Genomic DNA, 24,642 nt, shown 5'->3' with positions numbered 1-24,642 from the left:
TTTAGGCTGACTTACGGCGCTGAAGCCATGATCCCAGTAGAAATCGGGGAACCCTCCTAGCGGCGAGAGCACGTAACCGAGATCGACAACACCCAGAATTTGAAAGAAGCATTAGACTTGCTGGACGAACTCAGAAGGTCTGCCGCCGAGTCTGATCTCCATTCTAAAGGAAAATCAGCTACTTACTACAATAAGAAGGTCATCCCCAGGAGTTTCCAAGAAAAAGATTTGGTGCTTCGCAGAGCAGACGTTGGAAATAAAAACGCCCGCGAAGGAAAGCTCGCCCCAACATGGGAAGGACCTTACAGGGTAACCAACAAATTAGGTCATGGAGCCTACTACCTAGAAACATTAGAAGGAAAGGCGCTGCCAAGGGCTTGGAACGCCGATAAGCTCAAAATGTATTATAGTTAAGTTATCATGTAACAACTCCTGCACTCTTTTCCTTTCCTAGGCTTTTGTCCCATAGGGTTTTGCTGGGAAAGGTTTTTAACGAGGCAGAGTTTTGAGCTTCAATAAAGATCGCTAGTTCAATTTAACACTATCAAATGCGACTACGGGACGGTTCTCACCCCCGCCATAGTTGGTCTGGGATGGTTCTCACCCCCAGCCAACACCCAACTTACGGGACGGTTCTCACCCCCGCCATAGTTGGTCTGGGATGGTTCTCACCCCCAGCCAACGCCCAACTTACGGGACGGTTCTCACCCCCGCCATAGTTGGTCTGGGATGGTTCTCACCCCCAGCCATCGCCCAACTTACGTGACGGTTCTCACCCCCGCCATAGTTGGTCCCAACTTACGGGACGGTTCTCACCCCGCCATAGTTAGTCTGGGATGGTTCTCACCCCCAGCCAACGCCCAACTTAAGGGACGGTTCTTACCCCCGCCATAGTTGGTCTGGGATGGTTCTCACCCCCAGCCAACGCCCAACTTACGGGACGGTTCTCACCCCCGCCATAGTTGGTCTGTGATGGTTCTCACCCCCAGCCATCGCCCAACTTACGGGACGGTTCTTACCCCCGCCATAGTTGGTCTGGGATGGTTCTCACCCCCAGCCATCGCCCAACTTACGGGACGGTTCTCACCCCCGCCATAGTTGGTCCCAACTTACGGGACGGTTCTCACCCCCGCCATAGTAGGTCTGGGATGGTTCTCACCCCCAGCCATCGCCCAACTTACGGGACGGTTCTCACCCCCGCCATAGTTGGTCCCAACTTACGGGACGGCTCTCACCCCCGCCATAGTTGGTTTGGGATGGTTCTCACCCCCAGCCAACGCCCAACTTATGGGACGGTTCTCACCCCCGCCATAGTTGGTCTGGGATGGTTCTCACCCCCAGCCAACGCCTAACTTAAGGGACGGTTCTTATCCCCGCCATAGTTGGTCTGGGATGGTTCTCACCCCCAGCCAACGCCCAACTTACGGGACGGTTCTCACCCCCGCCATAGTTGGTCTGGGATGGTTCTCACCCCCAGCCAACGCCCAACTTACGGGACGGTTCTCACCCCCGCCATAGTTGGTCTGGGTTATTCTCACCCCCAGCCATCGCCCAACTTACGGGACGGTTCTCACCCCCGCCATAGTTGGTCTGGGATGGTTCTCACCCCCAGCCAACACCCAACTTACGGGACGGTTCTCACCCCCGCCATAGTTGGTCTGGGATGGTTCTCACCCCCAGCCAACGCCCAACTTACGGGACGGTTCTCACCCCCGCCATAGTTGGTCCCAACTTACGGGACGGTTCTCACCCCCGCCATAGTTGGTCTGGGATGGTTCTCACCCCCAGCCAACGCCCAACTTATGGGACGGTTCTCACCCCCGCCATAGTTGGTCTGGGATGGTTCTCACCCCCAGCCAGCGCCCAACTTAAGGGACGGTTCTCACCCCCGCCATAGTTGGTCTGGGATGGTTCTCACCCCCAGCCAACGCCCAACTTACGGGACGGTTCTCACCCCCGCCATAATTGGTCCCAACTTACGGGACGGTTCTCACCCCCGCCATAGTTGGTCTGGGATGGTTCTCACCCCCAGCCAACGCCCAACTTACGGGACGGTTCTCACCCCCGCCATAGTTGGTCTGGGATGGTTCTCACCCCCAGCCAACGCCCAACTTACGGGACGGTTCTCACCCCCGCCATGGTTGGTCTGGGATGGTTCTCACCCCCAGCCAACGCCCAACTTATGGGACGGTTCTCACCCCCGCCATAGTTGGTCTGGGATGGTTCTCACCCCCAGCCAACGCCTAGCAAGCAAGATGGTTCCCACCATCGCCGCAGTTGGACTGGCATGATCCTCACCCCCAACCAACGCTCGTACAATCAAGCTTAATTCACTGAAGAAGAGGCAAGAAAAATAAAGCGGCTCTTTAGACAAAGCGTGCAAAATGACAAAGATAAAGGAAATCCACTCGTTGATATTAATAGTCTCTACAACATAAGGCCGTTGTTGACATACCAACGGCGCCAAAAAAAAAAAAAGCCACCGACGCCAGAGCATCTTAAACATCCCGATCCTGAACGGACGGGTCCCCTTCAACTACTGGGGCAACCGCCCCCGACGCCTGAACCGTTTCATCCTGCCTAGCAGTACCAACAGGATCGCCTGACGTTACACGCCCAGCGTCATCTCGCGTATGATCACTGTCTGTGTCAGTCATTGGAAGCACGCCGCGAGCTCCTTCATCGTCATCAGTCTCTGGAGACGTTTCAATCACCTTCACCCCACCACCTTCAAGGCGCTCTACAATCTGGCCATCCTCTACATCATAAGACGGATCCAGGCCAGTCAAATTGACACCAGCATACCTCACGGCAACCTGCTTGAGGGCGTTGTTGAAAGAATCATACATCAGATCTGCCAGAGCCTCTTCCAGCTTCCCCACTTGCGTAATAGCCTTCTTATAGTCGTCATCCCTGGCGTGAAGGCTCCCGTGCGCGGAAAATAAATCTGAAGAGAGTTGATCTCGCTCTGCTGAAAGAGTCTTCTTTTCCTTCTTCAAATTCTCCACTGACAGACTCAGGTTGTTTTTATCGGCGGTCAATTGTTTCACCGCATTCTCTGCCGTTTTTAATTGCGCCATCAACGATTTTGAAGAAGCTTTCCCGTCAGCAATTTCTTTGCCAAGGCGCCCTACGTCAGCAGTCAAGCTATTCACCTGCCCCCCCAAGTCAACAATAAGATCCTCTTGTCGGGTACATCGTTCCTCAAAATCCATGGTAATCTCCTGTTGACCCAGGAGGCGGCCAATTATTACTTGGGTGCAATCCAGGTATTGCTGGCGGTCGAAACGCGGGGGCATTATCATCTTGGGACGCCTGACGTTGGGGAAGCCGTCGGCGAGGTCCCTCTCTGACAACCTGAGCGCCCTGCTCACAAGGATTTCTGGAAGAGGGGGTGAACCTACAGCTTCAGATGGCTCAACAGGGTGGTCACCTCCCCCAGCCGGATCGCCCTCAGAGGCACCATCCCGGGTCAGACCGTCCCCAGAACTCTCAGAGCGCCCTGCCTGGGAAGATCTTGGTGGTGTTAAGCTCGCTGTCGCGCCTTGTAACCCATAACCAAGTGCTGATTCACTTGCAGAAGAGTGGCCAGTCACGCCGGTGGGCTCTCTAATAATAGGGCAGTTAGCCCGCTTCTCAAGTTCACCAGCAGGGATGTCAGCAGCAGACCGAACTTTCTTCTTTTTCTGGCGGACCTCCACGGCTTTACCCTTGTCCAGACTTTTCCTTTTGGAGGGAAGGATGGTCTGAGTCTGAGGCACCACGCCCTGCTTGGCCCTCACTTTAGCGGCGGCATCACACGCAAGTTTCAACGCATCGGTTGCCATGGTTCCAACTACAAACAATAAGATATGAGTCAGTATAAACACAAGGAAGGGTAAACACAAGAAGTCTCAGAATATATCGCCACAAAGTTAAAGAAAAAGGAAAATTTTGAACGCCACCACACCTCCATGACACAACACTTGCTTCGTGGGCCAACTGGCAAGACCCCCCTTTACCTCCAAAAACCAACTGATCGCCCTTACCTCCCCAGGAGACAAGACCCTTAGAGCAAACGAGTAATGACCGGCCGGCGTCTCATAATGAGCCTTAGTCCAGTACAGGGGAAACCGGCACTCCCCACTCGACGGATCAACAAAGAAAGGGAGCTCGCCCTCGCTTAGCACTGGTTCAATCCAAAAGAAGGTACGCGTCCAATTTTTGTAAGAGTTGGCGTACTGGGCGAATATTGATCCAACCGATTTGCCCGCCTTCAAAGAAACCCAACCAAGCTTCGTCTTCTTGGATGGCGACACTTGAAAGCAGTAGAAAAATGATCGTACAGAATAGACCATGTCAAAATACTTGCATATACTCTCAAAAACTCGGACAAACGCCCAAGCGTTGGGATGCAGTTGTGAAGGCGCAACCTGTAAGTGAGATAACACCCCCATCTCGAACTCGGACAACGGAAACCTCACCTTCTGATCAGTAAAGTGTGTTTTGTACACCATAAATCGCCATCGTAATCGCTGCTCCGCAAGAGGCGCGTCACAAACTCGACGATCAGCGCCGACCGCGATCGGTTGCCACTTCGCCTCCATGGCGCCGTTTTCAGTTATACTAAAGCTAGATTCACCTTTATAGTGACTGCGTAAGATGCTCTTGTCAGAGTAGCTTGAAGATGTTGAGGCCACCACTGAGTCAACCCAATCCCGCGCCCCGAGACCATCGTCCGACGGAACAGTCGCCATAATTTTGGGAAATCCGTGAAAGGTCTACCTAGGAGCGACAAACACACAGTCAATCTTCTAAACTTCACATACGCCAAGAAGACCATTGCAAAAGGAAACGAGTTACTCCAACCCACCCTATCAACATCCTTGTCACCTCCAACACCCCCCGCGCCAAGAACAACAAAAAAAAAAATAAGTTATACAGGTAACTCACCATCAGAATCCGAGGTATCTGATGAACTTGAGTAAAAATCTGAATAGCTCAGGTTAGAAGGCCACCAAGCAGGCGGTATCTTATAAAGCCCTATATCCTCAAAAATGGCGTCCCACACGCCATACCTTGTAAGGCGACCATCCTCCGGGTGATATCTACCCAAACGATTTTCTGTCGACTCATCATACATGCGACGATGGAAAGATTGGGGAATGGGGGGAATTAGACCATGAGAGGAACGACGGGCGACTGGAGAATGGCGAGGGTGGAAATAATATTCTAAGGGACGATTTTGACGTAGGCGGTTGATGTTAGATACGGGTCGAATTAATCGCCCAACTCCAAAATCAGAACGCCGAGAAACGCGACGGCGTGAAGCGAGCATCTGCCTCCTAGAGGCGGCACGAGAACGCCCACTAGGTCTGGAGCTCTTCTCACCAACCGAATCGTGGCGCCCTCTAAGGCGCCCACTACAGGGAATTGAACACGACGCCTCACCAGCATACGGTAGGATAGGACCCGATACTCTCTCGGGGAGAAGATTTTGAATCTCCTCTTCGCTAAAACCCAGAAGTTCGGGCACCTTCCCATGGGGAAACCTCTCAACCCCAGGAACTAAGGGATGACTTGGGGTGCAACTAGCAAGACACTCTCGCATAGCTGGCCCCACCGCACTATCCCCCAGTGCCTCAAAGGCCTCGTCAAATTCCTCTTCCTTAATTTCTACTTCCAATTCAGGGAGTATGAGGCCTGGGATAGGTTCTGTAAACCTAACCATCGATACAGCAGGAAAAAGAGAAGAAGACAACCACAAAGGAGAATAGAAACGGCAAGAGAAGAAGGACTATACCTGAGAATCACAGGAAAGAAGAGAAAGAAGACCGGCACTATCACACCAAACTGAGGATAGGGAACAAAGACTCTGAGCAATGCACAAGAGTGTAGGTTTCGCGTAAGGAAGAGCCCTAACAAGGGGGCTCCCCCCCTTTTTATATAAAAAAAAAGGGGGGGGAAAGAGAGAGACCTCACTTAACCGTACGATGGCATGCTCATCGTGCGGTTACGCAAATCACATTAGTCTCACACAGACACGTGTAAGTAACCCACACTTAACCGTTCAATGGCATGCTCATCGTGGGATGAGCGGTTACGCAAATCACATAAGTCTCACACAGACACGTGTAAGTAACCCTCACTTAACCGTACGATGGCATGCTCATCGTGTGATGAACGGTTAAGGAGAAGGGGCAAAACGGTCACTTCAAAGGGACAAATTACCAGCCACGTCGCATTAATGCGCCGAACCCTATGACGCTTGGATGCCTGCGTAAATAGTAATGATGGGATAGCTCATCATTACGACTCCTCGGAAACCGAAAAGCCCCTTAAAGTACCTTTAAGAAGAAGCTTTCCGTTTCCATCACCTGTCAATCCCCGTCATCAATGATCGTAGGACGGTTATCACCAAGAGCAATCACCCGTGCTCAAGCATTTCACATCGCCAAGCGATGGGTGCTCAAGCATTTCACATCGCCAAGCATTTTACATCGGCAAACGGTGGATCGCCAAATCCTACCTACCAAGGCGCCAACTTATACCCATAAAGCGCCAGTAACTCCCCCTCTAAGGACGCACACCGCCCTGACAAGAACGTCCGGAGTCTTTAACTTGGCACCACCCCACGGCTGCTACCAAGCTGGGGGGCTCCTGTTCTGGATGGCCCAAATACTGGGGCGGCCCAACTACACAGGCCCAACCCTCAGCTGGCCCAATCACTCAAGCCCAGCCACAGCCTTGCCCCACGTCAGCCCTTAAGGCTGACATGGACCCCCTCAACCCCCAACGTAGCAGTAGGCCCAAGGCATACACCAAAATGTCCCATCTTGGAACGCCCGCCGTTGAAGGCGACTACGACAGAAACCACAAAGGGAAACTCCCCCTTTGCCCGGTGCTGACACCGCCAGAGTGCAGAGGGCGCAACACTGTCACAATGACAGCGCCAGCACGCCTAACACTGCACCATGGGAGTAAATCCCAAGGAGAGTTGACCTCTCCCTCACCAGCTCGCTCCATTTCCCTTATAAATAGCCCTCCGGGGCACACCTGAGAGGTATCTTTTATGTACTGTTGTTATGTCCATTTACTTCCAAGTCATTCTCTTGCTATTAATCTGCCATTACTATTAACTTGCTTTCCTCTTGGAACTATACCTACTAGTCTGGTCATTACCTCGCCTAGTGGTATAATCCATATAGCAACATTACCCTATAGGGTATATAGTGGGCTCACAGAACCTAACGGTACAATTACATTCTCAAAACTAATTGTACAAATTGAAATTCATGACTGATAATGATAGATGTGAGGAGGAATAAATTTTACGCACAATTTTATTTTAAGCTATCAGTATTCTCACTTTTTTTTTTTTTTTGCGAAGTATCTTGCAAATGAAAATGTAGAAATAATACTAAGAAGGTGATCACGCACTGCCAAGAACCTATGAACATTAGAGAAGAAAAATTAATTATTATGGAAAAGCGACTTAAGGTAAGAATATAAGCGTGTGTTCGTATTAGTTTTATACCCTTTGTTTAGTGCCAAGATAGGGTAGGACAAAAGACCTAAAGACAGAATTTTATAATGAAGGTGCTACCTTTAACTTGCTAAGCAAGAGTAGGTATCTCAAAGGTAGGCTGCATTAAAAATGTTATTAAAGCATCTTTCTTGTTTGCTTTCCATTGGCTAATTGCACCATATTTTTTTTTTCATTACTATTTTTTACTTAAAGATTTCTCGCCATTGGCCCGTTTGGATGGGCTTTTGAAAATAAAGACTTTTTATGATAAACTTTTTTTAAAAGAACTTTTTTTAAAAGCCAATATTACTTTACGTTTGGATGTAATATTTGAGAAGTACTTTTAAGTATAAATGTCATTGGGATGTTAAAACATAAAAAGCACTTTTTAATTACAAAATGACTATTGTACCTTCACTCCATTTCAATGGTATCCTCCTCTCCTCAAGTGAACAACTCTGACGTCGAGAGAAGTACCTCTGCAACGCCATTGAAGAGCTTCAGTGTGGTGCTGCTGCTCACGCCCACCACCACCACCTCGACTCCCCTCCCTGCAATCACGACCCTAACAAGTTCGGCGTCACCGATGCCATTGGTTCGTTCTTTCGCTGAATTCATTCATTCTTTTCTTTCGCTGAGTTCTCTCTCTCCTTTTCACGAATTCATTTTTGTTTGTGAAATCATTTGGTACGCTGCTCTCTGCATCTCACGTTCATGTCCTCTTAATTGCTCAATCATTCCATTATTTAATATTAATTTGGGACTGATTAATTTCTTGACATAAGACGTAATCTGATTTGGGAAAAAGCTCATCCAAACTTGGGGTCTGTCTCTACCTTCTTTCTTGGCTTCTTCATACTCATAAGCAAGTTGCTTCTTCTTCCACTGTAAGCAGAGATCTGAACTTGAAGATGGAAAATGACAAGGAAGGAAAAATGGCAGAGGAGCTGAGGGTACAATCTGTCCACGAGGCTTTGCTACTTGCTTTTGGCTTCTGCTTCTCCAAGAAGTCAGAAATTTTAGCTTTTGAAAAAAGTTAAATTTTAACTTTTTCATTAACTTGTGCTTTTTTTTTAAGTTACCATCCAAACATTGTTAAAATTTTAAAAGGACTTATTTTTTATAAAAAAAGCAACTTCTCACTACCGAGAAGCCCATCCAAACGAAGGCTATAGTTCAAAGATATAAAAAGACGTCCTTATATAATGGATTTTATGACTGTTCTTTAAAAAATCATAATCAAATATGCATATTAGCATAAGAAAGTAGCTTCTCCCGCACATATGCATCCGAAAATTGAGTTGTACATATAATCATAAAAGATTAATCATAATTACCCATACAATTTTTCTTACATATGTACATATTTCAAATTAATCATCTGAAACTATTTAACCAATAATATTCCTACATATTTATACAATAGTTTTCCCGAATATTCTTTAGTAATATATAGGTAAATTATTAGTTAAATATATATGATCAATGATTAATTGACTATCCCTTACCACCTCAACAAGTTATTAATTATAGGTGATTAAATTGGTTTAGAAGTTTGTTAACCTAACATATGAGAAGGATATTGTACGTGTATATATCATTACTCATGGTAAAATTGTCACCCATATATATGCCATCTTTTAGCCTCATATCTTTTTTCCTTAAATAAAATTTTAGGTTTTAAGATGTAATTAAGTTATGTAAAGTTATTTTTTATTTTTATTTTTTGTGCATAACATGAACTATTAGTCTATTACATCACCTCAACCACAAGGTGTTATTGCTAATAAAATTTCAATCTTTGCACTGCAAGGAAAATTTGCTCACCAAGAATTCAAACTGCTATCTAAACTGTAACATCCCGAGCACTGACGAGGGCGGGGAGTGATCGCCGGTGCAAAGAGGCACGGACAAGGAGCGGCTCCTGACAGACTTCCAGTGGGGGGTTACATGCATGAATGAATCGAATCGATACCCGACAGAGAGGGATTCCAAAGACTGTGCAAGTATGAGACTGCACAGTTTGGGAATAGCTTATAAGAATTAATTGGTACTACCTATACTAACAAGATGCATCTGCTTTTCGGTAGCCCGGAACAGAAGAACTCCATGGTTAAGCGTGCTTGACTTGGAGCAATTCTGGGATGGGTGACCTCCTGAGAAGTTTTCTCAGGAAGTGTGAGTGAGGAAAAAGCACACTGAAGAGTCTCGTGTTAGTATGTGGGGATAGTCATTGATTCTTGAAGCGGCCAGGCGTTACTAGTGGTATCAGAGCCTGGTTCTCTCTTCCAGTACGGTGTTGTTCGAGGACAAACCAGGCGGAAGCTGGTGGGTATGTAACATCCCGAGTACTGACGAGGGCGGGGAGTGATCGCCGGTGCAAAAAGGCACGGACAAGGAGCGGCTCCTGACAGGCTTCCAGTGGGGGGTTACATGCATGAAGGCAAACATTCGAAGGCAAACAGTCTACTGGCCAGAGACATGGTATATCCTATATACCCACTACCTCCAAGGGCATGGTGGAGCACACACGGGGACTATCCCCAGTACCAAAGAATTACCTTGTGGAAGCCCCTTCTCTAGGTAGCTCCAAAGCAAAATACCACCAAGCTTGGTCCAACCAGAAATGCCTACACACAGGTTATTCCCATTTCAATTATAACCAATTAAAAACATACACTTGGTTATTCAAGAATTCATGCACTTTTTATAAGCAATCCTTTTGGTCAAGGACCAAAGGCAACCCTTTTGGTCAAGGACCAAAGACAACCCACCAAGCTCATTGTTTCAAGTTCACGTCCGTGGGAGGCAAGCTACAATGATCACACAAGGATCATCAATACCATGCAACTCAAGTTGAATTACAATACAAAAATTTTCCAATCACACATACATAGGTTCGGCCATTTGGCCTCAAGATACCTAACCATGTTGTTAATTTTATGACGATGTCTCAATGGTTTCCTAAGCTCACCATAACATCAATTCAAGCTTTTAATTCCATTTAATCACATCTCAACATCATTTCCCTCAAAGTTACTCATCATGACCGAATTGACACATACACACCACCCATTGGTTTTGCTTCCAATTCAATGCATCAAATCAACATACAACCTATTTACACATGATTCATAATCACACAACACCAACTACATAATTTTCACATCATCCATTCTTATTTCCCCTCACATGGCCGAAATGATCATGCTTGTACACCTACGAATTTTTGATTCATTTCAACACTTCCACACATCACACAATTCTATAATTAACTCATACAAATACTCCACAACTCAATTACACAATCCTACCACAATCCAATTTCACAAAGTCTTGCTAACCAACTCAAAATTTGCCTAAGTTATCAACATTTTCACCAATAATTTTTGTGAGCTCAATCATCATAAAACATCATTCTAAGACACTTTTATCTAATACACATTTTCAATTTAAAGTCTCTAACCATATCAATCCATGCATGCAAGCCCTAGGTCTTCAAAATCAAATCTAATGAATCAACCAATGAAATATGTTGAAACTTACCCACAATCAAGGTCTAGGACTCCTCCACACAATACCCAAGCATTGGAGGATCAAACCCCTCCAAGAACACCAACTTCCACACAATGGCCGCGGACTTGGGTCCCCCTTTTCTCCCAAATTAGTGAGTTTCAAGCCTTGAAAATACTATGGTTGTGTTTAGGAGGTTGTTTACTTAAAGTTAATGTAGTGAAAGTTGTGTTTTGGTGGAGGAATGATGGAGTTTGGTGGGAAGGAAAATTTGAACACAAACTTGCACATGGAGGAGGGGAAGCCGCGGGTAGCAAAGAGAGAATGGGAGGAAGAGGGTGATGCAATAGTGATTTGGCCATGTGGCATAAGTCACTTAAGTGGGGTGAGTCCCACGCCACATCACGCGATTCAAACTAATTCAAATCTCCCGTTCACTTCACTAAACGTCCATTAATTCCTAGACTATTTAGAAACTCCAATTTTTAACATTAACCATTGTCTTTTAATTGTCCTTGGTTAGATGAATCCGAAGTTTTTCGATCGTTCGGTGAAATCACAGTTTTAAGCTGTTATGTGCACTGTGGGCACGCTTCCCCAAAACCCTAATTTCAATCAATTTTCATCAGAAATCATAATTCCTAGTTCTATGTACCATTTATAACTTATTTCTAAACCTAGAGTTCAAAATTCATTCGGCACGCTTTATGGTACAATTGTACCGCAATATTTTTATCCCATAAAAACACTATTCATCATTTTTCCAGAAATTTGCCTAATCACTCAATTTTTCGTTCTAAATCCATTTCCAGGGTTAGTTTTCCCATTTGAGACCTTCTACTCAATTTTCCTTTCCTAGGGTTACATGTTTGACAAATTACTATTTGACCCTTTTTACATATTTTGGTTCTAAATTCAGGATTTTCTCTAATCCTACCCTTTAATCCATATTTTAACATTAATTAAATGATTTAGAAATACGAGGTGTTATACTCAGCACGTTCACTTCTTGCTATGTTGTAGTCCAATGCTGTAAGTTGAGAAAATAATGTATTCAGATTGTTTATGTGGTTTGTTATTTTTGTTGACTCACTCATTTGAAGAATGTAGAGTCTCTTCTTTAAGAATATCTTATTGTGAAGAGATTTAACCTCGTTCAATTTGGTGAGCACATCTCAAATTTTCTTTGTCATCTTCTTTTTAGCAAAACTTGATAAAACTGAACTTGCCACTGCTATAAGTAGATTGGCAACAATGTGGTTATCAATTTCTTTCTACTTTTCTTTTATTACTTTTATGGTCCTATCTTCAATTGTAGCTAAACAACTGTCCTTTCTTAGGATTGCCTTCATCTTCAGTTTCTATAGGGAGAAATTACTCTTGTGGAACTTCTTAATCTCAAATTTTGTTGCCATATTGTTGACAGTATTCTATTTATTAATTGTATCTACTTACACTATTTCACGTGAATAATATCGCGTAGATGAATAACATTGTACGTACAAAATAGTACTCTATATTCAATTGTATCTTGTGCAATTTTTCTTCAAATGAACAAGTGCCTTTTGAAGGCTTCATCCTCAAAGTGGCTTTAAATCGTCACTGCATATGTTAAAACACGTGGATCAACAGATAAGGAATTGTTCTAGCTTAATGAGTGATATTGAGGTCAAGCCTTACGCAGCTGTGTTAAAAACTTGGTATGATACGAACCGATGGAGAAATCTTTGAAAAAATCACTTTAAGTATATAAACTGTACCATAAAATTAATAATGAAATTTTAAATGAGGTTAAAGTAATATATAAATGAACTCTTTCTTTAGATGTCATTCATTTTTTCTTCAGATCAAATAGTCGTTTTACTATTGAAATAACTCAAATGTGATGCAACTACGTATATATTAGGTAATTAGGATATATGTAAGATACAATTAAATGAATGTATGTGGAGTCCATTTGTCATCTCTCTTTATTCCTTCCTAGTATCCCCTTCCCCCGATAAGATTTTTTCTTTCGGGTACACGAGATATTTTTGTTACTTCCTTGTTCTTGCTATTACAACTTGTAAGTGGAGCGGAATAGTGGATCTGATGCTGTCCCAACATTGGCATCTTCATGACGTTGCTTTGATGACATGAGCATCATGAACCCTGCTTCACAACATCGCTAAGCATACCTTTCAATATATTCAGAAATTTACCTTATCCGTTAGTCTATATTATCCTTGGTCATGGTCATTAATTCAACAACTGTTTCTCCACAGCGGGCAGCTTCTAACGACAAACCACAGATATATTCCCAAATCAATGCTTTGAATAAGATAACACATACATCTAGAAATTAAAATTAAGCAATATTCTGATTGATATTATGAAAATTTGTGAATCTAGAAGTTATACGGGCATACGATCCGAAAATGACTTTAATAATATGTATATAAATAATTATTTGTAATATATATATATATGGGTCAGGATCATTTTACATCAATTTAAGTTACACTCTCAATCTTGTTCATTGATCCTACTTATATCTAAGGGCTCAAATTTTTTAGTAATGTGAGTCATTGGATACAAATGGATCAACGATCAGTATTGAGTGTAAGACTTCTAACTCTTACACCGGTGTAAGAATATCATGTCCCTATATATATATTGTCAAATTTGAAAATATATATATATATATATATATATATTTGTAATACACGTTAGCCGACAATGACAATGTCTTAGGAGAAAGAAAAAAAGAACAGCGTTATTGTTATAACTATGTATGACTGGTCAACTATGTTTCAGATGAGGAGTCAAATTTCAAATTTGACCCCTATATATATATATGAGTTTTATAATTCTCATTTTTACTTGTTTTAGAATTGAAATCTTCATAAACATCCTTCAATTTTTATGCTGACATGGATCTTATACATAATTTTTTCTAACATATAGGTCCTACGTGTTTTTTATCTCTACAACATAAGATTTCAATTCTCATGTAACATGAGAATTATAAAACTCATATATATAAAAGGATATGTTATTTTTATAAAAATTTTATTTACAAACTACACTATATATTTCGGATACACTCAATTATACTCTCCAAAATACATAATATAGTTTGTAAAAAAAAAAAAATTTAAAACTCTCCCCATGAAAAAATATCTATATTCTATCGCAACATAACCAGTTACTGTCGAAATGAAATATCAGAAGTTAGCCCAACTCAGCCGACATAGAAGGCTCAACACAAGGAACACATGCCCAGCCCAATTATTAAACATATGTTCCGAATCCAAAACAAGCAACTAGAAATATGTTTAGATGGAGTTTTCAAAAAAAAAAAAATTTGTTTAGATGGACGATTTTAGTAGAAAAAAAAAAGATTTTATTTTTAAATTTAGATATTTATAAAATATTTATAAAAAAATTGATGAAATTTACATAATTTATTTTAAATTATTAAATACTTTTTTTAAAAAAATTATTCTCTATTTTCGTTCTCATCCACACCAAATATACCTTTGTCGTTCATGATGATATTATTAAAGCCAAGGAAAAACCAACAATGGTCTCCACCGGCCACCGCCTCATGATTTAATTTTGGGCTCGAATCAAAGACTGTGCCTCCTTGGAGAAATTTTGAATCATTAGATGCTTCCTCTCACCATGGCATTTTTTTTTCTTTCTAATGTTGTCTAATTTTTCTTTCTTTCTTTTCTTTCCCCAATTTACCATATAGGACCATCAAAACAATGGTGGTGCAGGCAGGACCACCAAGTACCTTCTCGTCTCCTTGATCCTTCAATAGCTATTATTTATTTCAAAATAAATTAATTTTATACTTTATTTACTGCAATTACACTTTACACTTTTTCTAAACTAAAAAAAATGAAATTTTTTTTTTATCTTTTTTCTAAATAAGAGGTATAGATAAAGGTATTAAAAATAAATTATACGAGTAATATTATTGTTTTAACAAAAGTTAAAATAACTTTCATTTTGTTATAAAAAATATATATATTTATCCTTTTAAATGAGTAAAATAGGTGAGACTCACAACTTTATTTTTTTTGTCAACTTTGTATCTCTCTCTTTATCTATTTTTTTTCTCTCTTAAAATAATTAATTTATATTTTTTTAAATGACACATATTTTTTTTGATAAATAAATGGGGCTTGAATTGTACAAATCTCAGCATCTTATCCCTTCGTCTCGATTTTTTAAACATAGAAGGTCCCACTCCATTCATACCCTTACGTGCCCCATACCAAGACCCATCCATACTCATAGATTCACAAATCACAACAGGGAATAATGGATTTTGATATCTGATGTGACAAAATAATTAAGTGGTTATGTTATTTAATCATATCATTAATTAATGATAAGATAAGAGAAAAAAAAGGTATATAACTTTTAAATGAATAATTATGATCAAATATTATGATTACTTTTTCACATAATCTAAATCTAAAAATAATACACATTGAGTTATCCTTTCACTTTAAGGTAGACTCACGAACCATTTAAAAAAATATATATAATATATAGTATAACAATGTTATATTAATAAAGGGCAATGCTTTTATAATATTATCTCATGTAGAAACATAATTGAACGAGTCTCACGATTAAAAGAAAAGAAAAAAAAAATACTGGCTCGGATTGCGATATACCTGTGACATGAGAAAAAAAATTTCATGTAACTTCAGAAAAATATATCTCTTTAATAAATTACATGAAAGTCTAAGCAATGATCAAAATAAAATTTATGTAAAGCTTCACAGTAATAATACACCCTTTTTGGTTCTCTTTCCATTTTTCTTCCGCAACCCCTCAAGCTACTTAATTTTCTTCTGTATGAATTCAATTTCACAAGAAAGAATCATGAGACACCAACCCGAAGATGAAGACCCTCAGTTAAGGGTTTTATACGAGCTATGTTCCATCATCATTCACACTCTCAAGTTCCCTCCGTTACCCTTCCCTTTCACCACCCCATATCCATATTCTTCTTCTGATGCTACTGCTTCTTCTTCTTCTGATGCTACTGCTTCTTCTTCTTCTATGCCACCCTCTAAGAGACAGCCCTGGTGGACAACGTTAACACCCTCACAGGATTCCCCAGCAACATTTGCATCTCTGTTTTTGGGTATATGCCTGGCCTTGATGCTTTTCGGTTCGGTCACATTCTTTGTTGGGTTCCTTTTGTTACCTTGGGTTATTCTTTTGGTCCTAGTGTTCTATGTTGCTGCACTTGTCTCCTACTTATCTTTATTGGGTCGTTTCATTCTTGGTTCCATCATGTTCCACAACAATGTTCCACGTGAGTACCTCTCTTCTTGGTTCCTTGGTTTTCATGTTTTTTTCATTTGTTTTTTTTTTTTGTTCTTTTTCAATTTGAATATTTTATTTGATTTTGGTTTATTCTGTATGTTGTTATTATTATTATTTACTTTAGGTGCCTTGGATTTATCGTCGTACAGATGAGGCCAATATACTGCTAAAGCTCTAGAAGGGAAAAGATAATAAGGTAGCAGATCATGCATATTTGTGTCATAATAAAATAGATAATAAGCGAATTTGGTTACTGAAAAATTTATTGACTTCATTTGCATATAGAAGGAACGATTTCATATGTTTACTCATGTCAATTTTAATTTTCTTCATCTGTTTCCGCATGAACTAGTCTGTTTTATATTGCTATATATATTGTTCGATTAAAATTAATGTTTTATTCGCAGTCTGTGTCTATTTGAAATCTGTTTAACAACAACCCCTGAAGTTCATTTGTAATTGATTAACAAGTTCATCGAAGAATCAATAACACTGTTATATACTACTCCTCATAGAAAATTGAGAAATGTACGTCACTGTAAATTTTTTTTGCATACATAGTTATAATCGAAAAACTGTTTTTTTCTTTCCCTCTTCAGCAGACAAATTTGTAAGATAGAAAAAAAAAAAAAAAAACAGTTCTAAGATTATAACTATGTATTCTCAATTGCTGCATAGTTATAATAAGTTGCAACATAAGAAAAAAGGGACCCTAGAAAACAATATATAAATATTGGCATCAAATCAATGTTAAATTGCTTTAAACAAGAAGAACAAATGCAAAATAATAACTGGTATACTGGTTGCAACTCACTAAGAAGCAGGATATTGGTTACAGCAACCTTCTATACATAGCTCTATATATGCCAAATTCAAATTAATACAATAACCATATGACAAACTGAAAATATAACTAAAGTAAAGAAAAAAAAGTGTTATATGTAGTGGATGACTTATCCACTACCTATGTGAACGTCAATGGCAATGATGAAGATAACCATAAAGCCAAAGAAAAGAAGGGAGTGAACAAAAATGGAGATGCCACTTGTTTGGAAATTTACAACTTCCACTGCCCTGCCTTTGCCTGGGAGCTGGAACAGTAATCCAGGGGAAAACAACACAAACAGCACGAAGCCTATAATCACTGGGGCCCAATCTCCCATTTATCTCTATAGTTTCTTCGCTAGGAGATGCAAATGCTAAAGAAAAATGTGAACAAATGGAAGAGATGTAAATGAATTTATATACAAATGCTTGAAGGGCATTTGGTAGCAAACTTAACACACATATGGATGTGAGATAAATAAAGACAACATGAAGTTCAAGGAAGGGAAGGGACTAGGGAGATAGATTTGAAGATGGGACAAATGGAATGTTCTGGTTTGCATCAAAATCGGCAGATGCATTGGATTCAACGATTCCTTGAAAGTTTCATCTACATGGCATGACACTCTTGTGGTCCCTCTTAATTATCCTTGGACGGCTACCAATTCAATCAGGGAAGTGATTACTAGCTGAGTTATGAAATATCTATTAATTATTGATTTTATTATGAATTTTTTCAAACTTAATAAATATAAGCTTAGTTTGTATATGTCTTTTTAAGAAAAAAAATTCAATTTAAAAATATGTTAACAAATTTTAAAATAAGTTGATATATTTTTTTTTAAAAAAAAATTTATAACAAAAACGCAGAAAAAGTATTTTTAATACATATTTGGGAAAACTTATATTTTGAAAAATATTCTTTAAAAAGAAATAGTCTTTATGAATATTAAAAGGTTAATGTTGATAAGATGTTAATTAATCTTGATTTGATTGAGATTTTGTTATGAAGAAATTTGTATGTGAAGGGTGGCAAATTTGATTTCAGTCAGTATCCAAAGAATGATTTTGAGTGAAAATAAATGAAGAATGTTCCTTAACTTTAGTTATTGTAAGCCTAATATATGCTTAGGCCTACACAAGACTTAACATTGCATTTGTTGTTGGGATGTTAGGGAGATATTAGAGTAATCCAGGTTTAAACCACCAGAGAGCTACAAAGAAAGTGATGAGATACCTTCAAGCAACTTAAGATTACATGCTTATACGTAGACAAACGGATAATTTGGAAGGAATTGGCTACTCTGATTTAGACTATACTAACTACACTGATTCGAGAAAATCAACTTCAAGATGCCTTTATGCTAGCCGATGGAGCTTTATCTTGGAGGAGTGTCAAGCAAACTCTAATTGTTACTTCCACTATGGAGGATGAGTTTGTAACTTATTTTGAGGCTGGTGTATGGATAACGTGTTTTATTACTGGGAATTATGGATTCGATTTCTAGTCCATGCCATAAAGGATACAATGTTACAATTCACCTATTGTTTTTATGGCGAAGAACAACAAGTGGTAGTCGAAGCAAACATATCGACATCAAATAGGTAGCCATAAAAGAGTGTGTTAAGAATAAAGCAATGGTTATTGAACACATTAGCACTAAATTTGTACTTGTTGATGCTTTAACTAAAGGCATGCCACCATTGAAATTTAAGGTTCGTGTAGATAGAAAGAGATTTGGTCCCATTATGTGATTTTCTTTGTAAGATGTTATAAACTCTACTTGTGATGCTTTTCATTTCAATTTTGCGTGCATGTTCATTTTGAGAAATTGATTTATTCATTAAGTAATATGGGCTTGAAGGACATCGTGATTCATGGAAGATGTTACTCACTCATAGAGGACCTTTATCGCTATTATGTATCTTATTTCTTAGTATATGTGGAACTAGTTAGACAATCTTAAATTTCAACCCTTGTTTCCAAAAACCTATGGGGACCTTTGTTTGGGAGAAGCCATGTTTTTGGACATGTGTGGGACAATGGGAGACTATATTTTGTGAACTAGTGGATGAATAAAAAGTGCGATCGCAGAAGCCATCAACCCACATGCTCAAATATCCAGATACCATCAAATACCCATGTTTTTGCACACTGTTTTTATGAATTTGTGGTAGGGAAGAGTCTATATAAGCAGTTTAAGCACTATGCACTGTGTCCATCAGTACGCTATAACCATCAAAGCTACATTAGAGAAAGTTTAGATTGATTTAGAATTAATTTACAGCCACGTGCAAGTCTGTTATTGATTAGTCTATTCTATGGTTAGAGAGTTTGCTCTATGGTGAAAGTTGTGAGCCTTCACTTACTACAACACTTAGCTTAGATGACAAAAGCAATCACCACAATAACGGTAGGTTGCAGAGTGTTCATAGCAGGTTTAACACAAATTGGAGAAGCTTTTCGCATTCACAAACTCGAGCTAAGATCAAACAACTCAAAGCACAGCTGAAAGGTTTGAAGAAGGAACAATTGGTTACTAGTTAACTACTCTAGATCAGAAAGATAGTGGATGCATTAGGTTCTGTCGGAGCACCTATTAGTATTGAAGATCACATAAGAGAAGCCTTCAATGGCTTGAATGAAGATCATGATTCTTTTATTCATAGTGTCTAAAAAATTGAGGCATTGCTAATAGCTCAAGAAGAAAGATTAGAAAAACACAAGAAGCATCACAATAGTGATCGGTATACTTTACAAGCTAAAACAAGCTTCTCTCAGCTTTAATAGAAGGATAGAAAGTATAATACTAATTTCAGAGAGGGTTCATGTTGGTAGACGATGTCGAGGCAATGGTAATTATGGTAGAAATGGAAACAGACTATATTCACAACCTCAATGTCAAGTTTGTGTCAAGATTGGACCCCCAAACCAAAGTTCTTCAGCACAACTCCAAGGTCTTCCTATGCAAGCAATGCTAGCCACACTAGAAACTTTAATGGATCCAGATTGGTATTTTTGGTACAGAGGTAACTAATAACCTCACTCTAGAGGTTGGAAACTTGTTGGCAAAGTCACCTTATGAAGGATCTAATCGGGTTTAAATGGGAAATAATTCAGGTTTGACAATTAATTGCACTGGTCATTCTGTTTTTCTTTCAAATTCTAGTTCATAGTCTTTCAGTCTTTAACTGTTCTTTATGTTCCCCATATTATAAAAAATATGATTAGTGTGTCAAAATTTGCAAAGGATAATCCTGTGTTTTTTTTTAGTTTCACCTAACTATTGTTTTGTTAAATCACAGGCTACCAGGGAGGTAATCCGTTAAGGGAGGCTTAAAGATGTGTAATACAACCTAGCATAGTAAATCCTTTTAATGATTGAGTTCATACCTTTATGGTTTCCAGTAATAATTTTATACTATGTAGGTTAGGTCAACGCTCTTTACTTCAATCATGTAACATTCTTGTTGATATTAATAAAGCATCTATTATGTGTGTGTATTGGTTCACTCAAATCTTTGGGTTCCCTCACCAATTTCACTCCTCAATGTTCATATAGATTTATCTACGCTAGTACAAATCTTGAACCTTTTTGCTTTTCCTAAATTCAAAATATGATCGACCTATCAATGTCATCTTGGATTCTGGCTCTCCTATAGTGATTACCTCAATCTCACCGGCTGCTCAATCTATACTTGTTCCTCAATTCAGAATACACACCCTATGGTTACTAGAGCTAAATTAGGCATTCATAAGCCAAAGCTCTTTACTGCAACGACTAAGTTTGAACCCGCTTCAAAATCTGTTACCTTGTCTCATCCTCAATCGAAAGCTGCAATGTATGATGAGTAATGTCTCAGGCCTTAATAAAGAACCACGCTTGGTCTCTAGTTGATTTACCCCTAACAGTATTTCCATAGTTACAAGTGGGTATTTAAAATAAAGTATAACCCCAATGGCACAATTTGACAAGTACAAGGCCTGGCTTGTTACTAAAGGTTTTTATAAAAGAGAAGGGTTTGATTTCTCTTAAAATTTTAGCCTAGTAGTGAAGCCCTCTATTGTCAGAATTGTTCTCAATGTTGCCCTCTCAAATAGCTTGCCTATACACCAACTTAGACTTCAATAATGCCTTCTTCAATGGTGACCTTTCCGAGGAAATACACATACAACATAACAACAACCTCCAGGTTATTAGCAGGGTGCTAATTCCATAGTTTGCAGGCTTCAAGAAACTTTGTATTGGCTTAAACAGGTCCAAGTGCCTAGTTTTACAAGTTAATCCACACTCTTTGCTAGTTGGGGTTTCAACCTGCTAAATGTGATTCCTCTCTGTTCTTAAAGGATCAAATCTTTAACCTGGGGTCTTGAGTTGGAGCCTCGGGAATGGAGGAAAGGAACTTGGGAGAACCGCCTCCTATATTGGGTCCAACAATGCTCGACTTGGACTAATCGAGTAATCCATGAACCGGTGGATATAATCCGAAAGGACCGAGTTGCAATTTACGAAGCTAATATTGTGTACACAGATTGCATTCTGGTCCCAAGTAGAAATCCAGACCATGATTACTTCAACTACTCACCAAGTTTGCATGCTCATAGCAAACACTTTGTAGCAAGCAAGCATGTAGATCTCAGAGACATACCCTCTAGAGAACAAGTAGCTAATGTACTTTACAAAACCAATCTCCAGTTCTCTATTCCCTACACTCAGATCCAAACTTAGGAGTGGATGATTATCTCACCCTGAGTTTGCTCGGGGTTGTTAGAAAATGAGTTAGTTTTTATGGTTAGTCAGCAATGCCACATGTAAGTTTGTTCTTGATTCAGTCTCTTACTTAGCCATGATTTAATTGTGACACTTCCTATATATACTCCTCTATAACAATCATTCAATGCGAGTTCATTTGCTTCTCATCATTTCTCTTCTATCTCTGTGTCCTTGCTTTGTTGATACCTTTCAAGTATTCTGCATAATTGCATATGAATCTTCCCATGATTATAATTCTGATTTGTTTCATATGGGACCTGGACTAACTAATTAGTAGGGTTGGGCTTCGCTTAAAGGAGCAATTAAAGTATTGTTTTTTATCTCCTCTATATTTCAAATCCATAACTTTTTTAGCAATCTGTCATATGCGAACCCAAGCTTTATATAAATAATTAAGTATATTATTCAGGGTTCATGTCATATCACCAAGATTGAATGAAATATTCCTTTCATTTCTGCTTCTTTTGTAAATCATGCATTCCATTCTTTTCATATGGTTTGGCTTTGAACATATAAATTAAGGAACCTACCAGAGTGTCTTATGCAATAACCCAATCTTTTTCACACGCATTTCTTTCCACTTTTCAGAAATTAGTAGTTTAATAAATAAGTTAGACCCACTTTGATCAATCAATCAATAAAGCAATCCCAAAAAAGAGACCTCTATGTGTAACAATTATCAGAAGCTTATGAGAAGAAAAAGCAGTTCCTTTTGCTGGCACATAAAGCAAACCCACTGGCCACTACTATGTCACATACCTTTCTTCTCATGTTAAACAACCCATTTGTCTTTTTTTCTCACGAAGTTTAGCATCCTTTTTCTCCTTAACGAACAAGGAATTGTTCTACTTATAATGAAATTTTCACATGGTCCATAGTTGGGTTATTTCATACACAAGATAGAAGCAGAAGCAGAGACTAAGAAGTGAAAAGAGAAAAGACAAAGATGGGAGCTGATTGGGGACCAGTAATTGTTGCAGTGGGCTTGTTCATCCTCTTATCTCCAGGGTTGCTGTTCCAATTCCCAGCAAGGATTAGAGTTGTGGAGTTTGGTAACATGAACACAAGTGGGATTTCCATTTTGGTTCATGCCATCATATACTTTTGTATACTTACCATCTTGGTTGTTGCAATAGGCATTCACGTACACATTAACTGACATGAAAAATCTCCTATAAGTATGTTTACATTTACCATTTTTTGGTGTATTAGTTTCCCTTTATTTTTCACCCTTTTAAAGTTTCTCATCTCAGCTGTCTTTGATGCTGGTAAATTGTTCAAAATGAAAAAGGAGATATAATTATAGGAATTATATCTTTTGTTACTACATAATTTCAGTAGTTTTCATCATGTCATGCTTGTTCTGTATAGATTTTTGTCTCATTAACATTTAACTTATACAACTTGCGCTCTTAATCGAACTTTTTTCTTTTTCTCTCATTCATAATTTGAATTGGGTGAAGGGTGAATTGGCAAACAACATCAACCTCTTAGAGAATATAGTACAATAAAGAGTAGAGTAGTGGATAAATAAACTGATATAGATATAATGCATCTGAGGATGTGAATCTGCAGTTTATCTTTTTGTGCAACTCAGGAGAGCAAGTGGAGTTAACTTAGTAAAACAAAGCAAGGATGCTCAAGAATGTAAAGCAAGTTTGACACCTCTACGTTCTAACTTTCCTTAAAGGTGTTTTTTTTTTGTTGATTAAATAATATATGTACTGGACTAAAAGCAAACAAAAGGGATGACATAAAATTTTTAAATTTTTATTATTCACTAAATTAACTTTTAAAATTTTGTTCAAAGCACCAAAAAACTAATAATCATTGTTATTTTTATTATATTGGCTTTATTGTGTGAAAAACAGTGCATAACATTAAGGTATTATAATAAATTTGGTTTCAAAAATAACTATAGTAAATTTTGTTTTATTCTGTCCATGAATATCACAAAAAAATTTACCTTTGCATTGATCATCAATCAGCTAATAACATCTTGTATTATTATGTTATTATTGTGGTGATCTTTAACCGGAATCAAATGCAACCTTGTCAATGAGGTTAATATAGTTCCTGGCGAATTTTGTAAACATAGTCGATTCGTTTGTAATTGCGAAAAAAAAAAAAAAAATTTAAAAGAAAAAGAAAAATTATTTTGGATCAGCTTTTGAAAAAATAACTTTTTATGTATTGTATTTTTTAGAACAACTTTTTTTAAAGTTAAAATTATTTTGCATTTGGACGAAGATCTGAAAAATACTTTTAATTAAAAAAATTATTTAGGTGTTAAAATTAAAAAGCATGATTTTTATATAAAATTACTAAAAAAGACATAAAAGCAAATCATGAAAATAAAATTTGGGATTGAGATAATAATAATAATAATAATAATAATAATAATAATAATAATAATAGGAATAGTATTTAATGGTGTGGAAGGGTTGGTTAAGGTTGGGGCAAATTTAAATTTTGAGAAAATATTTTGACTGTGACTTCTCCTTTTTTAGAAGCCATAAGTTTTAGCTTAAGAAAGTAGTATTTTTGCTTTCTTTTTAATTCCATCGTCTTTTAAAAACCAACATCTAAACCAGTTTCGTTGAAGGAAAAAAGCCCAAAAAGCGTCCTTTAATTATGTGGGTTGAGCTTGAGCGGTTGAGCCCATATAAATTCTACATGTTTAGG

General features: G+C 39.0%; 2 protein-coding genes across 4 annotated transcripts; one reads left to right on the top strand and one right to left on the bottom strand.

Moving 5' to 3' along the window:
- Nucleotides 1-15,805: 15,805 nt before the first annotated feature.
- LOC133298823 (uncharacterized) lies at nucleotides 15,806-23,244 on the top strand. 3 transcript variants are annotated; one of them, XM_061498197.1, is made up of 4 exons: nucleotides 15,806-16,172; nucleotides 16,260-16,346; nucleotides 16,482-16,553; nucleotides 20,489-20,624. In XM_061498197.1, the coding sequence occupies exons 1-3, from the start codon at nucleotides 15,881-15,883 to the stop codon at nucleotides 16,508-16,510; spliced, it is 408 nt and encodes a 135-aa protein (XP_061354181.1). In that variant the 5' UTR covers nucleotides 15,806-15,880; the 3' UTR covers nucleotides 16,511-16,553; nucleotides 20,489-20,624. The 3 variants fall into 3 exon arrangements, with proteins under 3 accessions (XP_061354181.1, XP_061354187.1, XP_061354175.1); XM_061498203.1 differs by lacking the exon at nucleotides 20,489-20,624 and adding an exon at nucleotides 22,836-23,244 and having other exon boundaries at nucleotides 15,806-16,346; XM_061498191.1 differs by lacking the exon at nucleotides 20,489-20,624 and having other exon boundaries at nucleotides 15,806-16,346; nucleotides 16,482-16,756.
- On the bottom strand, nucleotides 17,160-17,745 carry LOC133298848 (uncharacterized). The gene has a single exon (XM_061498225.1). The coding sequence runs from the start codon at nucleotides 17,518-17,520 to the stop codon at nucleotides 17,311-17,313; it is 210 nt and encodes a 69-aa protein (XP_061354209.1). The 5' UTR covers nucleotides 17,521-17,745; the 3' UTR covers nucleotides 17,160-17,310.
- Nucleotides 23,245-24,642: the final 1,398 nt, after the last annotated feature.

This window comes from Gastrolobium bilobum, unplaced genomic scaffold (genome assembly GCF_033153095.1).
Source record: "Gastrolobium bilobum isolate Gb01-03AN ecotype WA unplaced genomic scaffold, APGP_CSIRO_Gbil_v1 utg62301, whole genome shotgun sequence".
Taxonomy (NCBI): Eukaryota; Viridiplantae; Streptophyta; class Magnoliopsida; order Fabales; family Fabaceae; genus Gastrolobium; species Gastrolobium bilobum.
The sequence above is the reverse complement of the archived record's forward strand: the minus strand, read 5'-3'. Positions and strand labels throughout refer to the sequence as shown.